This window comes from Callospermophilus lateralis, chromosome 11, assembly GCF_048772815.1.
Source record: "Callospermophilus lateralis isolate mCalLat2 chromosome 11, mCalLat2.hap1, whole genome shotgun sequence".
NCBI lineage: Eukaryota > Metazoa > Chordata > Mammalia > Rodentia > Sciuridae > Callospermophilus > Callospermophilus lateralis.
In genome coordinates this window covers 24,382,483-24,397,747 of record NC_135315.1, presented here as the reverse complement: position 1 = coordinate 24,397,747, position 15,265 = coordinate 24,382,483, and the positions used below count along the sequence as shown (strand labels likewise).

The 15,265-nt window shown below is 51.6% G+C and overlaps 2 protein-coding genes across 3 annotated transcripts; both read left to right on the top strand.

Moving 5' to 3' along the window:
- The first annotated feature begins 5,814 nt into the window (after window positions 1-5,814).
- On the top strand, window positions 5,815-7,339 carry Hoxb8 (homeobox B8). 2 transcript variants are annotated; one of them, XM_076870912.1, is made up of 2 exons: window positions 5,815-6,238; window positions 7,034-7,339. In XM_076870912.1, exons 1-2 carry the CDS (start codon window positions 5,815-5,817, stop codon window positions 7,336-7,338), a joined length of 729 nt encoding a protein of 242 aa, XP_076727027.1. In that variant the 3' UTR covers window position 7,339. The 2 variants fall into 2 exon arrangements, with proteins under 2 accessions (XP_076727027.1, XP_076727028.1); XM_076870913.1 differs by having other exon boundaries at window positions 7,031-7,339.
- A 2,232-nt stretch (window positions 7,340-9,571) lies between these two features.
- Hoxb7 (homeobox B7) lies at window positions 9,572-13,029 on the top strand. The gene is made up of 2 exons (XM_076870080.2): window positions 9,572-10,049; window positions 12,234-13,029. Exons 1-2 carry the CDS (start codon window positions 9,650-9,652, stop codon window positions 12,485-12,487), a joined length of 654 nt encoding a protein of 217 aa, XP_076726195.1. The 5' UTR covers window positions 9,572-9,649; the 3' UTR covers window positions 12,488-13,029.
- The last annotated feature ends 2,236 nt before the right edge of the window (window positions 13,030-15,265 follow it).

Below are 15,265 nucleotides of genomic sequence, written 5' to 3'. Positions count from 1 at the left end.
ATCTTCCCAAACAGACCCCAGAATTAAGCTTGGTTTCAAGAGGCCCTTTGTGGGCCTCTCAGACTGCAGTGTCCCAGTCAGTGCTTTTTCCCAACATCCCAATTGGGGGGATCCCTGCCTTTCTTCTCCAAGCCTTAGGATTCCACTGCTGTGGGGCCGGCGCTGCCGGGCTGCCTCCTGCTGGAGCTTTTCACGGGCCCACCCCTGCCACACTGCAACCCGAGGAGACCCTGTGGATTGGGGTAGAGGTGGAGACAAAGACTGGCCCCAGTGAAGAGAGCCTGCAAAATGCCAGGCCTACCCCTCTCTAACGAAAGGATGAAGTGATCCTCTTAGAGAGGCAGAGACCGCGAAGCTCCCTTACGCCTTCTGAGGAGGGTTCCGTTAGTGTTGGAAATGAATCTGGCTTTATAGCTGGTGTAGACTAGGTTGTCTGGCCACCCTAGGCTCCGTTGGCTCAGCCGGCGCTGAGATTGAGCCAAGGAGTCAGCTTGTTTTTTCAAAGGAAACTCAAAAGGCGAGGCTGGAGCCGATCGGAGTGCTGCAGGAAAAGGGGGCGAGGGAGCCTGGTGTGGCCTCGGGCGGCAGCTCCTGGGTCCCCAGCCCGGTGGCTTCTTTCAAGACAAACAAAGGCGAAGATGCGCATGGTAGTAAGCCGGAGATGGGGAAATCAGTTGTCATAAAAGAGAAATTCAGAGAGGGAGACCGAGAGAGTGCGAGGCAGAGAAAAGCCGGGAGAGGAATTCAATGCCGTGTGCGCAGCAATAAAAGAATATGACCGCTATAAAAGTTTATAGCGTATAAATTTCTGAAGGTTAAGAAACTAAACAGCAGCAAAGCAAACAGTGAGGGGAAACTTTCCGGAGCTGAGAAAGCCGCAGCTGGGCCTGGGCTCCCTGCCTGGCGGGGAAGGGGAATGGGTGGGCCCCCTCTCCAGCAGCTCCCACCCTCAGTCGCCCAGGACTCCAGGTTTGGGACTTTCGGGGAAGCCCACCCCCGGAGACAAAGAGGGGAGAAGAGAGAAGGAGAGTAACATTTTGTTGAAAATGCTTCATAGATTGCAATTTGGACTCTTGTCTTTGTTCTTCACACCCCCCCCCCCGCCCACAAATCAGGCGTCTTAAGCAAGAAGGCCCTGCACACACACTCGCCCTCGTGCTCACGCACGCGCGCGCGCGCGCACACACACACACACCCACCCACACACACCCCACACAGGTCTGGCAAGGCCAGACGTCTGGGCGAGAGGGCAGCCTCTTGATCCTTTTACAGCCCTATCCCCTCCTCTCAGGCCTCTTTTCCCCCCACAAATAGCCCAATTGTTACTCGTCTGAATTTGAAACAATAGTGTGGGGGTTGAGAAGTGCTTGACTCCCCCTTTTACGGACCATAAAGGCGTACTGCTTGGCGGTCTTCTGTAGAAGGGGCTGGTTGCAGGCGGGGGGGCTGAAAGTAGAAAGAAAAAAGCTTATAACTTCTTTTTTTCTTCCTCCCGTGATTTTTTTTTCTTTTACTTTATCTGCACAATTTCATGAACCGTTTCGTGATTCCAATGACTTTTCTCTACCCCGCTCTTTTCCTCCCCCTTTTCTATTAATAATGAAAGTTTCTCTTGCTTGTCACCGAGGTGGCTGGCTCTCAGAGAACCTGGCAGAGCCGGTGGTGGGAGCCTTTTTGCAAAGCTGCCGCTAGATGGCACCCTTGCTCCACGTGAAAATTTCTAGTGCGGCGACTACCGACTCTGGTTTATTCCAACACCGCACCTTGTTCGGGTCTCAATCTATGAACTGAGCGCTACCAAAAGTCATGAATAATTTGCACGTAATAAAAATATAGGGTTCGTTATGGTATTTCCACCCCATTTTATAGATTTTAGATATAGTAGTGTTCCCCTCCCCTCAAATGGTCAATTTTCTGAATTTCCCTCATGGGGGCTCAGTGTTTCTCGCCCAGTGGCTCTGTTCGGTTGGGCAACAAATGCGTAAAAACGGGGAATAAGAGTAATAATAGGAATAATGGGTCCAAATCAAAGAGAATTGACTTGGGAAAATGACATTTTCCATCCAGGGGAGCAAGCGGAATGTCGACGGATGCGGGTGATCAGGTCAGGTGAGAGGGACAAACCGGCAGAAGAGGGACGGATGGAAAGGAAGCTGCCAGGAGGAGGGCTGCCCACACTGGCTGGAGAGGGAACCTGGTGAGCCAGTCCGGAAATGGGGCAGTTTGGGGAGGAATGCAGTCTTGGCTTTTATGGGGATTCAGAGGTTCCCCAAGCGGTTGGGCCCCCGGGGCCGCTCCACTGGAGCTCAAGCTCCTGAGCCTTTGTACCGGTGCGGGTCTGGGCTGGGCGCGCGCCTGGCGACCCAGGCACAGGGTATGAGTTCCCCAGGGCGGCGAGTGCGGAAAGGTTCGGATATCTCCTCCGGATGCCCCACACTCCCGGTGTTGGTCGGGGTCGGGGTTCGGGAAAAGCGCGTTTTCGGATAGCTGTGGGCGCAGGCACTGCGACAGGGGGCGGGAGCTCGGTTCCCTCCTGCGTTCCGCGGCTTCCAGGTGAGAGCTGTGGCTCCCGAGCAGAGGGATCCAGCTCTGCTGCCCCCCTGCCCAGGCAAACCTTAGGGGTGCCGGTCTTTATGTAATTTAGCAGATGAAGGCCTGGACTCAAGCACTTTTCGTTCTGGCATCGGCGCTGTTTCTGCCCACAGCACCTTCAAATCCAAATTTCCAAATTCCTCCCGAAGCCGCCAGATCCCTGCCTCCCCTCGGATAAATCTGCAGGAGAAATAGATAACCAACCCCACAAAATTACCCCAGCCTCTTTTTTTTTTCTCCCCAGAACCGGGTGCAAAGAGAAAAGTGGAGTTTCTTCTCAACTTGAGCTTCACAAATAAATCTATGCTCCATTGGGTGTTTATAAATTATCTTCTCTCTTTTTCTTTTTTTTTTTTTCTTCTTATAATAGAAACATTTTCCTTCCGTCAGAAATTTCTGGCACGGTGTAGGGATGATTTAGAACAAGCCATTGAATTTCTACCTCCCTGGTAAGTCCTCAAATCATGACCATAAAATCCCCCGCACTTGATAAAAATGTTCGCTCCCTCAACAACTTGACTCTGCCTTCTGCTGCCTTACCGCCCCCTCAGCCTCCCGAAAATTCCCGATCCTCTTCCTGACCCTACTCTCCTCTTTTTCTTCTCTCTCCCTTCTCCCCTTTTGCTCTTCTCCAATTCTCTGGATTCACTTTTGAAAAACTGGGTGACCCCAGTGGTAACTTTCCTTCAGAAAAGGTGCTAGTTTCATTTTTATAAAGATTGGGATCCCCAAAAGGTCTCTAAAAGCAAATCACTCTTTTCCTGAATAACAATGGATTGTATGTATTTGTCAGGCCACTTCTGCCTTTGCTTCCAGATTTTTTTCTCCTTGTCTGTCCTTCCTTTTTTTTTTTTTTTTTTCCTTCCCCTATCAGACACCTCAGGAAACCATTGGTTCTGACAGATAGGGGCCTTCTAAAGTCTGGGTACCACCACAGCTAGGCCAGGTATGTAGGGAGGCGGTGGGTCTGAGAGTGTGGCACACCATCAGCTTGGTTCTGCATTCTGGGGTTCAGGGCTCAGGTGCCCAGATCTGCAGGGAGGACAGGTTTAACTACAGGCTGCCCAAGGGACAAAGAGAGAAGATGGAAACCTCAGTGGTCTTGCTCTATCCCACTTCCCTCCACTCCAAGGTCAGTAAGTGTAGTGATAGTAACTCACAGGGCCATGAGGAGCCTGAGGAATAATAAGTGCTTCTCCAGAGCAAATATCTTACAGCCACTGCCTGGGGCAGTGGAGGGCATAGAACAATAGTAACCAAGACCAGTCACCAGGGTTTGGGTGGCTAGCATCAGCCTCCATTGCCTTTCCCTCTTTTGGTGGGTTGATGGGATTGGCAATGTCCTCTCAAGGGAAGGTCACATAGAAGGTGCGAGGGATTGGCCCAGGAAGGTTGGATGCCCATTGGGATTGGTTACTAGGTTCCAAGGCCTAGTCGCAGGTGTGGGGCAGCCCTGTGAGGTGCCACCCCTTTGGTGGTATCAGGACCCTTTCCCCTCATTTTGTCTTCCCTGCAAAGAGTTGACTGGGCAAAAGTGCCTTCAGAAGACCCCTTTCTGCCCTAGCATTCCCCCAACAAGTAGAGATTGTGCAAAGCTGCAGAATTAGCAGTTGCAGGGTGAACTTTGCTCTGGGCTTCACCACTGCCCATTAACCAGAAAGTTTCTACTATCAGTCCCTTTCCAAGACCTTCCAGACTCCTCCACAGAAAATCCTTTCTTGTTTGTTTAATGAGGGAAAGTTCTCCAAGTGGCTTGGGTGTGGCAGAGAGGGGGACAAGTTTGGGGTCTCCAGAGGGCGGGTGGGGGCAGGTGCCTATCACGGCTGAAGGAGGTGAAAGTCTAGGAAAAGTCAACCGTTTGCACCGAAAAAAAAGAAGAAAAAAACCCATAATCGTTCTCATTTCGGCTTCCTCACCCCCACCGTGCTGCAGTCGGGCGGCGGGGGCGATCGAAGCTGCAGTTTTATAGCTGTAGAGGAAAGAACTCGTAAAATGCTAACAGCTTTTATGCGCTGCGGCATAAACAACAACAGACTCCGGCTTTATTGCATTTTATAGTTTGTTAAAGAGTTTACAGCCGTTTTTTGGGGGCCGGTTACCCAGCCAATTCCCTCCACACGATAGTTAAACCTTTATCAATAATAAGGAAATTGATCATTAAAGCTTTAAATATGACTACCTCGTTTGTTTGAAAATATGTTTAGGAGAGGAAGCTGTATGATTTGATAACTTGTATTAAAATACCAATTACATTTATAGGACCTTTTAAAACTCGGCGCAATTAAACCGTGTTCTTTTACATTTTTCCGAAGCGACCCTGACATTTAGAAAGACTCCAATTGCCTCGTTAAAATCGCGAAATTAACAGCGTGCCTACGCCTGGCGCGTTGTGTGTGTGTGTGTGTGTGTGTGTGTGGTTTTTTCCGTGACTCCCCCACATCAGTCTTTGGGGGTGGTCTGCGAAGGTATTTGATTTGTTGTGAGGCGAGAGATATCTCATTAATGTAGGTAGTTAAACAGATTTAATCCGTATTCATTCTCTCACCCCCTCTCCCTCTCCCCCTCTCTCTCCCCCTCTCCCCTCTCTCTCCCTGGGTGTTTTTTTTTTCTTCCCCTCCTTTTTTTTTCCCCGCTCTCTCCTCACTCCCTGGCGCTCTCTCGCTCTAGCTCTCTCTCTCGCTCGCTCTCTCTCGCTCTCACCCTCGCTCTGCGTTCTGTCCGGGAGGAGTACGGAGAAGCCAATAGGATGCGGGGTCTCTAATGGATGCAAATGATCATGAAAAGACAGTGCAAAATATGAAACAACTCATTTGCAGGGAAGTAAATCACCGAAAACTGTTTATGAACTGGCATCCCTTCTTCGAAATGTAAAGCGAGGACCTCTTTAAGTGGCGGTATATTTTTGTTTGGGGGGTGGGGGGTGGGGGGAGGGCGAGCGAGCCGCGGCTGCCATGCAAGCTTAGACTTTTGGAGGCTTCTCTGTCCTTTTCTATTCCTGGAAATCACAAAAAGTGTGGCGGCTTCGAGATCTTCTTCGCCTTTTCTTTCTTTTCTTTTTTTTTCCTCCTCCCTTTCCCTCTCCTTTCCTGGCGAGGGTGACTAGGAGCCGGCGAATCCGCGTTTTTTTCTCTCTCTCTCCCTCCCTTTCCCCCCTCCCCACCCCCTCCCCAACAGCCCCCAACTACAGCCTCCGCCGCCGCCGCCGCCTCAAAATTCAATAAAATGAGCTCTTATTTCGTCAACTCACTGTTCTCCAAATACAAAACCGGGGAGTCCCTGCGCCCCAATTATTATGACTGCGGCTTCGCCCAGGACCTGGGCGGCCGACCCACCGTGGTGTACGGTCCCAGCAGCGGCGGCAGCTTCCAGCACCCGTCGCAAATCCAGGAGTTCTACCACGGGCCATCGTCGCTGTCCACGGCTCCCTACCAGCAGAACCCGTGCGCCGTGGCATGCCACGGGGACCCGGGCAACTTCTACGGCTACGACCCGCTGCAGCGCCAGAGCCTATTCGGTGCGCAAGATCCAGACCTGGTGCAGTACGCAGACTGCAAGCTCGCCGCCGCCAGCGGCCTGGGAGAGGAGGCCGAGGGCTCGGAGCAGAGCCCGTCGCCCACACAGCTCTTCCCCTGGATGCGCCCGCAAGGTGAGCTCCCGTAGGGGCTGGCCAGGGCAGGAAGGGGCCGGGAGGGCCCAGGGCCGGTCAGGGGGCTGGGCAGGCCAGGGGAGCATTTCCTCCAGCTCTTGCAAGACTTGTCGGCTCTATTCCAATTTCCTACGCCTCTTTCTTTCTCTCTCTCTTTCTTTCTTCCTTCCTTCCTTTCTTCCCTTTTTGTTTCCTTTGAAGGGGGGTCGCTAAGCGACATTTCCTGAAGCCATAAACCCCTCACCCTACTTTACTTTTCTTCTTTTTCCCCTCCTTTTTTCCCTTTTACTGTTTTATGGGGGGTAGTGCAGAAAAGGGTGGTGGGAGTGGGGGCGCTCTCAACTTTTGCACTTCTCAATTGCTTTATAGTTTAATTACCCTGAAGAAACTTTTCTTCTGGGGCAGAGGCTCTGGGGGCTTTTCAAGGTGGGTCCATTCGTCCCCACCACAGCTTTTTTATTCTTATCCCCCCTTCACATCCTTCCTTCTAAACTTTATGGTACTTTTAATAGATTTCAACCACCCCCCACCCAACTCTGGTGCTGGCTATTAGAGGAGGGGGCTCCCCTTTTCTGACTCCCTTAGATTCAGTGGTGTCTAATTCTCCTCACCCCCCCCCCGTGACCGCCGCCTCCAAGCTCACCCCCCACCCCGCCCAGGGTAGAAGGTCCCCTGCTCTTATTATACTGGTCTACTAGGCTGATTCACGAATCTTCCAACCTTCTCTGTCTCTGCCCCCTCCCCCACTCTCCCCTCCCCTCCCCTTCGTCTCGCCCTTTCCCCCATTCCCAGCAGCCGCCGGACGCAGGCGAGGCCGACAGACCTACAGCCGCTACCAGACCCTGGAGCTGGAGAAGGAGTTCCTATTTAATCCCTATCTGACTCGCAAGAGGCGGATCGAGGTATCGCATGCGCTGGGACTGACAGAGAGACAGGTCAAAATCTGGTTCCAGAACCGGAGGATGAAGTGGAAAAAAGAGAATAACAAAGACAAGTTCCCCAGCAGCAAATGCGAGCAGGAGGAGCTGGAGAAACAGAAGCTGGAGAGGGCCCCAGAGGCGGCGGACGAGGGCGACGCGCAGAAGGGTGACAAGAAGTAGGCTCCAGCTGGGACTACCAGGGCCGCGGCCGCCCGCAAGTCTGCGGGTCCCCCCCACGCCGCCGCCAACGCCGCCGCCCGCCCGCCCCCGCCTCAGAGAGCTCTGGCCCTGCGAGCAGGGCCAGGAGCCAGGCCTCCCACCGCAGCGTCCCCTGCCGCGCCAGTCCCCGCTAGTGGTAGTATCTCGTAATAGCTTCTGTGTGTGAGCTACCGTGGATCTCCTTCCCTTCTCTTGAGGGCCGGGGGGGAAAAAAAAGAAAAGGATTTTAAGCAAGGACTCCCTCGCCCTGCGAGGGTGAGCGGCCGTGGCCCGACTGAACCCCCACACCCCCGCCCCTTGTAAAAAGCCTCCTTGTGCAATGGTCTTTATTTCCTTTGAACGTGCTTCTTTGTAATGACCGAAGGTACTGATTTCTGCTAAGTTCTCCCAACAACATGAAACTGCCTATTCACGCCGTAATTCTTTCTGTCTCCCCCCCCCCCTCTCTCTCTGTCTCTGTCTCTCTTTCTCTCTCCCTCTCTCGCCGCGTCCTCATTTCCCCTCCCAACCCCTCTCTAGCTGCCCTGCCTAGCTCGCTGGCTTTCTCTCTTGCTTCTCTCTTTTCCTCCCCACCCCCTTTGGTTTGACAATTTTGTCTTAAGTGTTTCTCAAAAGAGATTACTTTAGTTAGCATGCGCGCTGTGGGCAATTGTTAAAAGTGTTCTTAGTTTTACTGTGAAGAGAATGTATCCTGTATCCGTGAATTGCTTTATGGGGGGGGAGGGAGGGCTAATTATATATTTTGTTGTTCCTCTATACTTTGTTCTGTTGTCTGCGCCTGAAAAGGGCGGAAGAGTTACAATAAAGTTTACAAGCGAGAATCTGAGACCCGCCCGGCCCGCGCTCCTCATTTGCTCCCAGGCGCCTTGCAGTGCTGGGGGTTGCGGGTCAGCAGGCTTCTGGGCCCGCTGAGGCTAGGCGCAGAGAGGAGGGGGCGGGGGCTGGAGGCAGGTGGTGCGAGTCCCTCGGCCCAGGGGCGCAGGGGGTGAGGGAGGCGGCTGCATGTGATTGGAGGAGAGAGGGACGAGGGAGGGAGCCCAGAGAAACCCCCTCCCCTCGCGTTCCGAGGTTGCCGGCCCCAGAGACCCCAGCGCCCAGGCCGCGCTGAAGAAGAGATGCGCCCAGTTGGTGACTGTATCCCCTGCCACCTCTCTCTTTGTTTCAGTGTGTATCCTCCCGTGGGAGGGGGGCGGATAAAGATGAAAGTGCAGGGCAGCTGAGCACGCTTATATTTTTATTTTTCTCAGACTTTGGTGGAGGGCGGGAGCCGGAGGGGAGGTGAGATCCTCCTCCCCACCTCTGCCTCTTTGAGATGTGACCTTCTTTGCCCAGTTCCGAGGCGGTGGCTCGCCGCCTTCCTTCCTTCTCTGCCTCTGCTTCTCTGGCAGCCACGCTCGGCTGAAGCATCCGCCTCCCGGAACCGAGAAAGCAGAGAGCCCGAGCCCCAGGCCTCCTTCCTCCCTTCCTTTCTCTCCTCACCCCACCCCCACCCCGTTCCTTTTTTTTTTTTTTTTCTTCAAACTTTCCAATCCGTTTTATTTAGCCATCAGAAAGCACAGTGTCCGCCCGTAGGCTGGATCCCGTGCCTTAGAGCACCTACGAAGCCTTGTTCCATCTCCGACAGTATATGTGGGCCACCGAGAGACAGAGAGAGAGAGAGAGAGAGAGAGAGAGAGAGCGAGAGCGAGAGCCGTGAGGCCATGCTCACCTCGTTCTTCACCTTGGGAGAATCGGACCAACTTCCCCTAAAGGCTTAGCGGAGATGAATTAGCTCGAATTAATAAAGACCTGATGTGCCCTTACCCACCCACCAAGTTGCGCGCATTCAATCTCTGCGTTTGTCTTTCGCTCGGTAACGGACTGGGGGAAACGGGTGGGGGGTGACAACACGGATTGCTCAGAGGTTATTTATTTTCCCTTGAACTCAATTCCTTCCTCCCCAAATCTCGCCTGCAAGCTGCCTCCAGCCCGCGGGGGTCGACAGCGGCCCTTGAGCCCCCAACGCCAATCCACAGAGTTCGGCTTTCCCATTCATTATTGATCATATTTTATAAATCTAACGCCACACAATTTTTTCCACATTACCGGGAGCCGTGGGGAGGCCGTCAGGCCATTGGCAGAGGGGATGTCACGTGGGTGTGAGTCACGTGGTCTGGAGAGGAAAAAGGGGGTCCTTTTTGGTGTAAATCTGGACTCTAATTCTGTAATATATCAAGGAATCTCGTAAAACCGACACTAAAACGTCCCTGCCTACAAATCATCCGGCCAAATTATGAGTTCATTGTATTATGCGAATGCTTTATTTTCTAAATATCCAGCGGCAAGTTCGGTTTTCGCTGCCGGAGCCTTCCCCGAACAAACTTCTTGTGCGTTTGCTTCCAACCCCCAGCGCCCGGGCTATGGAGCGGGTTCGGGCACTTCCTTCGCCGCGTCGATGCAGGGCTTGTACCCCGGCGGGGGGGGCATGGCGGGCCAGAGCGCGGCCGGCGTCTACGCGGCCGGCTACGGGCTCGAGCCGAGTTCCTTCAACATGCACTGCGCGCCTTTTGAGCAGAACCTCTCCGGGGTGTGTCCCGGCGACTCCGCCAAAGCGGCAGGCGCCAAGGAGCAGAGGGACTCGGACTTGGCGGCCGAGAGTAACTTCCGGATCTACCCCTGGATGCGAAGCTCAGGTAACGCAGCGCACCGAGCCATCCCTAGTGGCAGCGGCCCGGGCACATTCCCCTGAAGGTGCCCCATTCCGGGCCAAGCGCCCCTTTCCGCGTCCAGAGTGCTCAGCGCGCCCGGGATCGGCCCTGGAAAAGCGGCACCCCGCTTGGCAGGGACCTGGCGCGCTGCCCCCACCCCCATTTTTCCTGGGTGCTTTCAGGCTTGCTCTGTTTCCCCGCGGATCTCTCTTCGCCGACGCCGCGGCGCGCAGAGCCCCCAGCCCGCCCCCTACCCTTCCTTCAGGCCTTTTAGCTTTAAATATTTATCAGCAGCGCCGGCACGGGTTGGAGACGAGGCCGTTTGTCTTGAGAAGGAAGGCTGGGGTTTGCAGAGAATAGCCATTAGGGTCTTCCCCCTCTCCCCCGCCTTCTCCGCCTGGGATCTCAGCTCTGGGTGTGTCCCCCCATCCCCAACCCAGCTTGGATAAGGTATGGGGGAGGGGGCCATAGCGTTAAGCAGTTCTCCCCTCCCCCTTCCTTCCCAGCCAACCCCGTTCCCCTATTATTCCCATTAGAACAATTAGAGGTGGGCTCTAGAGGCCTGGTGGGAGGAGTGGGTAGGAGACTTGAGGACCCAGCCAGGGACACAGAGCCAGAGATGCAGGGGGGGGGGGCAGAAATCAAGAGAGATGAGGCTCCTAATCCTCCAGTGAACTTGGGGGGGGGCAGGAAAATTAAAGAAAAGACAGAGCCTTCATGGAAATATAGCTAGCTTTCCCAGGTTCCTTCCTAGGGCTCATAGGCACCTCTAGAGAATTGGCCAACAAGTTTGGAGCTGTCATTAGAAGGGTGAGTCTCCTCTTGGGGGAGGGGCTTGGACTCCAAGGAGCCAAATAAGCCTCAGTGCAGAGCCACCAAATAGCTACTTCAGGAGCCTCAGGAGACCAGGACTTCTATTAGGTTTCCTGCCAAGCCTGGTTTATATATATATATATATATATATAAATATATATATATATATATATATATATATATATATATATATATTTATTTTACTCTACCCCAGGACAGATGGACTTGAACGCCAACTCTACAATCCAGAAGATCCTACAAGCCTGTAATCAGAAACTCCTAACCTAGCCATGGTTGGGGGCCAAGAGAAGCCCAGTTCTTACATCATCAGTATTGGTGGTCATGGTCCCCATTACCTGCTCCCTAATTCAACTGTCTTTCTACTTGATTTATCAAAGCCCTAATTTTTCTGCTCATAAACATTTCAACTTGGCTTTTATTTGACTTGAAATTAGGGCCCTTAGTTACTTTTCCCCCCTTGTCTCCTTTCCAGAAGGGCTGATGCCAGCACCTCCCCCAAGTATCCTCAGGATTCTGGACCTAAGTTAGGAGATTCCCATCTACCCTTTAGTCCCCACCACATATATACACCATGTTTCATTCTATCGCAGGCTGCTGTCTATTTTCACCCCCTTTGCTGTCCTGGAGGCCCAAAAATTGCTTTGGAGAACAGGTTGTCTGGGCAGGTGGGTGGGCAGGAAGGCAGACAGGCAGGGACTGAAGCCAGGCCTTAGCTGAACCCTGGCCACTTACTGGAAAAAAAAAAAAATCATCAGAGGGCAGCTATTTCCAGACCAATTCCATGCTCCAAGATATCTGCAAATTTTCACCTCCTCCTCATTCCACAACAGACTGTGCAACACCCTCTCACCTCCCCCAGCCTGTGAGGCCTCTTTGTCTCCTAACTTCCTGGGAAATAGGCAAGGCCTGGAACCCTACTCCAAGGTCACTTGTATAGTTTCCAACCTTACCCCAAAGACCATTAGTGTCAACATTCAAAAGGGAATGCTTGGAGCCCCTGGACCCAGAGAAGACCGAGGATTAACCTCCCCTCATTCCGTATAAAACCCCTTAGGAACAGCGCCTCCGAGAGCCAGCAGGTGAGGTCTTCCTAGTTTCAGAAGCTCCAGGCTGAAAAAAGAATGGAAGTGTTTACCTTTGGAGGGCTGAGGAAAGTTCTTCATATTGAGGGACAGCCTGAACTATGGATTCGGATATGGAAAGCAAGTATTTGCTTTTAGTGGGGAAATGGACTTTTTCCTTCTATAGATTTCAAATACCCTGCTAGGTTTGAGCGAGATGGTTATTCACAAGGTTTTCCGCACTCACTGATATTTCTCTAAATACCGTGCACAGGAACCGACCGTAAGCGAGGCCGCCAGACCTACACCCGCTACCAGACCTTGGAGCTGGAGAAGGAATTTCACTACAATCGCTACCTGACTCGGCGGCGGCGCATCGAGATCGCGCACGCGCTCTGCCTCACCGAAAGACAGATAAAGATTTGGTTCCAGAACCGGCGCATGAAGTGGAAAAAGGAAAATAAGACCGCAGGTCCGGGAATCACCGGCCAGGACAAGGCTGAAGCAGAGGAGGATGAGGAAGAGTGAAGGACAGAAGAGGGTAGAGAAGAGCAAGGGAAAGAAGAATTCCAGTTCTGGGAACTGAACTAGGAAACTCAAGTCAATAGTGTGGAAAAAAAAAAAACTATTTAAATGAAAGCAGTTAAAAAAATGGAGAGAAAAAGGTGAAATTTTGGTTTCTCAACACTGTAAAAATAATACTACCTATAGGAAACTGTTGGGTTCGTTTTTTGTACAATATCTACTGTTCTGTAGCTTTTCAAAATTTGCCTCCCCTTTTCTATGTGGCTATTGTAAGGTCTTTGCAAATTTTTGCTGTTTTGTAAACCCCCTTGGATGCTGTCTTTGTGGACTGTGGGTCTGGAGGAGTGCAGCCTGTTTCCCACCCGTGCACCTGAGCCTCGGCCTTCCTAGTAGCAACACCAAAAGGGCATTAGGGAGCCCTAAGGACCCTTCCAGTAGCTCAGTAGCTGGAGTGTCCCACCTTTGCCTGATTACTGCTCCTTGCTCCCACCAACACTTCCCTGCGCCCCACGGGTGCTCCTCTTTACATTCTATGTGTATCTGAAGGATGAAAAAATAAAACACAATTAAAAATGAGCAGGTGCCCTGTTTTCTGTGTCTCCTAGGGGTTGGGAGGGGATTAGGGTTAGTAATAGGTGGGCGACCCAGAATCCTTCCCTTCATCCTTCTGGAGCAGGCCCTTTCTGTATGGGCTTGCTCTCTGCCCCCCAGGCTCCTTGCTCTAGGGACTGCCAACTTGTGAACCCCAATATTACATATGCACATATATTCCCTTTACACTCTTTTTACACATATTGATATATACCAGTGTGTGCACACAAGCATGCGCGCGCGCGCACACACACACACACACACACAGGCTGACATCACACATATATACACTGTCACATACAGTCACAAATAAACATAACCATATTCATATGTTCACAAATGAACATACGGGCATTCATACAATCAGGGCTCCATGCCCAGAACAAATGCATTTAAGTTCACACACACTCACAAGTAAACACACATTCACAGTCACTCAGACACACTGATAGATACCAATGCACATTCACACATTGGCTTATAAACAGAGATTCACATTTGCCCCCAAGTAAATATATCCATGAACCCATACGCTCAGTCACACACTCACAAAATATAACAAAACAAAATTGAAAAATCTTGCAATTCCACAAACTTTCTTCCTTATGCAGGCCTTCAAAAAAGGCTGAGGGGTCTGAGCAGCCCCCTGGCTACAAATACAGGGTGAAATCCAAAATGCTAGGCCTTATGAGAAAGAAGAAGGGATGGTAACGGAAGGTGAACACCCAAATCCAGTCCTGCCTCTTGGGTTGTGTTGGGAAGAGGCCAGGCCCGCGTGCAGAGGCCTCCTGGCCCAGCCCAGAGGAACTACCCGCGCCCAGCTTTCTGCTCATTTGGCAAACATTTTTTTTTTTTTTTTGTCAAGAGCTATTCCTTTATTTTTATTTCCGTTTATTTTACTTTCATTTGATTTAATTTGTCTCACTCTAAATTGACACAGGCGACCCGTATAAACCTTAAAAATGGGGCAAAAGGACTCCCGATTGCGAGAGCGGTGCGAATTTACCAGGCTGGTGTGAGTGTATCCTGGCCGCAGTGAGCCTGGCCGCGCCGACCGCCGGGTGCTTCCTCTTCGCTTTTCTGCCTGTTCGGCGCCGCCGGCAACCTGGAATCTTCTCAAGGACACAGAGAAAGAGAGAAAGAGAGAAACATTTGGGGGAAGGTTATTTCGTTTCTTGTATTTGAGTTCTGATAGCTCAATTCAAAATTCAGGAATATCTTAGGGAACCTGGAAAACACGGGATGAATTATTGTTGTTGTTGTTATTTTGCTCAGCAGAGCCTCAATAATAGGGCAAAACCCTGAAGGATGGTACCTCTACAGCTAGATTCTCAGAGCTGAATAAATGTAAAAAGCATTTATTTGATTGCAAACCCTGCATTGTTTAAATTTAAAGAATAGACATGGCGAACAGAAAGGGGATTGGAGGACTGGTTTTCAGAAAATCTGTTTAAATTGAATTGAAAGTAAAAGGTCCCTAAACCTGTAGTTTCCTTCATTAAAGACCAGAGAACCCCCTGGAGAGCGCCGGGCCGGGCGCTTGGAACCTTGGACCAGCAGGCGTTTGGGCGGGAAAGGCTGGGATCCGGCTTTACCCTCCCCCAATTTCTGGGGTGCCGAATGGGAGAATCCAGTTGAAGAACTGTTGGGTCTTGGCTCCTTTGCAGGCCACCTTCCCCTCTGGGCAAACACTAGGCCCTAGGGAATTTAGGGCCCCACACCCTGCAAGCCTCACAGGTGGGGGATTCCTACTATCTTCAGGACTAAGATCGAGGGGATCAGGTCAGAGGGGGAAAGGAACTACTGAAGCTTTCATTTTGCCTTGATGCTGATGGCAACTCCTGTCTCACCTCCAAATTGCCTTAGAATAGTCCCATGAGGAGGATTTGGGGTTATTCTTTACTAGAAAAGAGAGGCAGAGCTCCTTAGGAAAATAGAGAGGTTCCAAAAAGAACCCCCTTCCTAGCTGGACCCTTGTGACTTCTCCATCCTGAATTCCTGAACCCCAAATCTCACCCTTTCTCAGATTGGGGTTTCCCAAAAAGAGAGAAGGAGAAGAAAAGAAGATGGCGACTGAGAAAAGGGTTGCTGGTGGAGCAGCCATGAAGAAATGCAATAAATTCCTTGTTGTTTTATGAAAATTTACAACTTTGTGATAGAAGTTTATGAGTGGTTGAATCCAGCGATTGG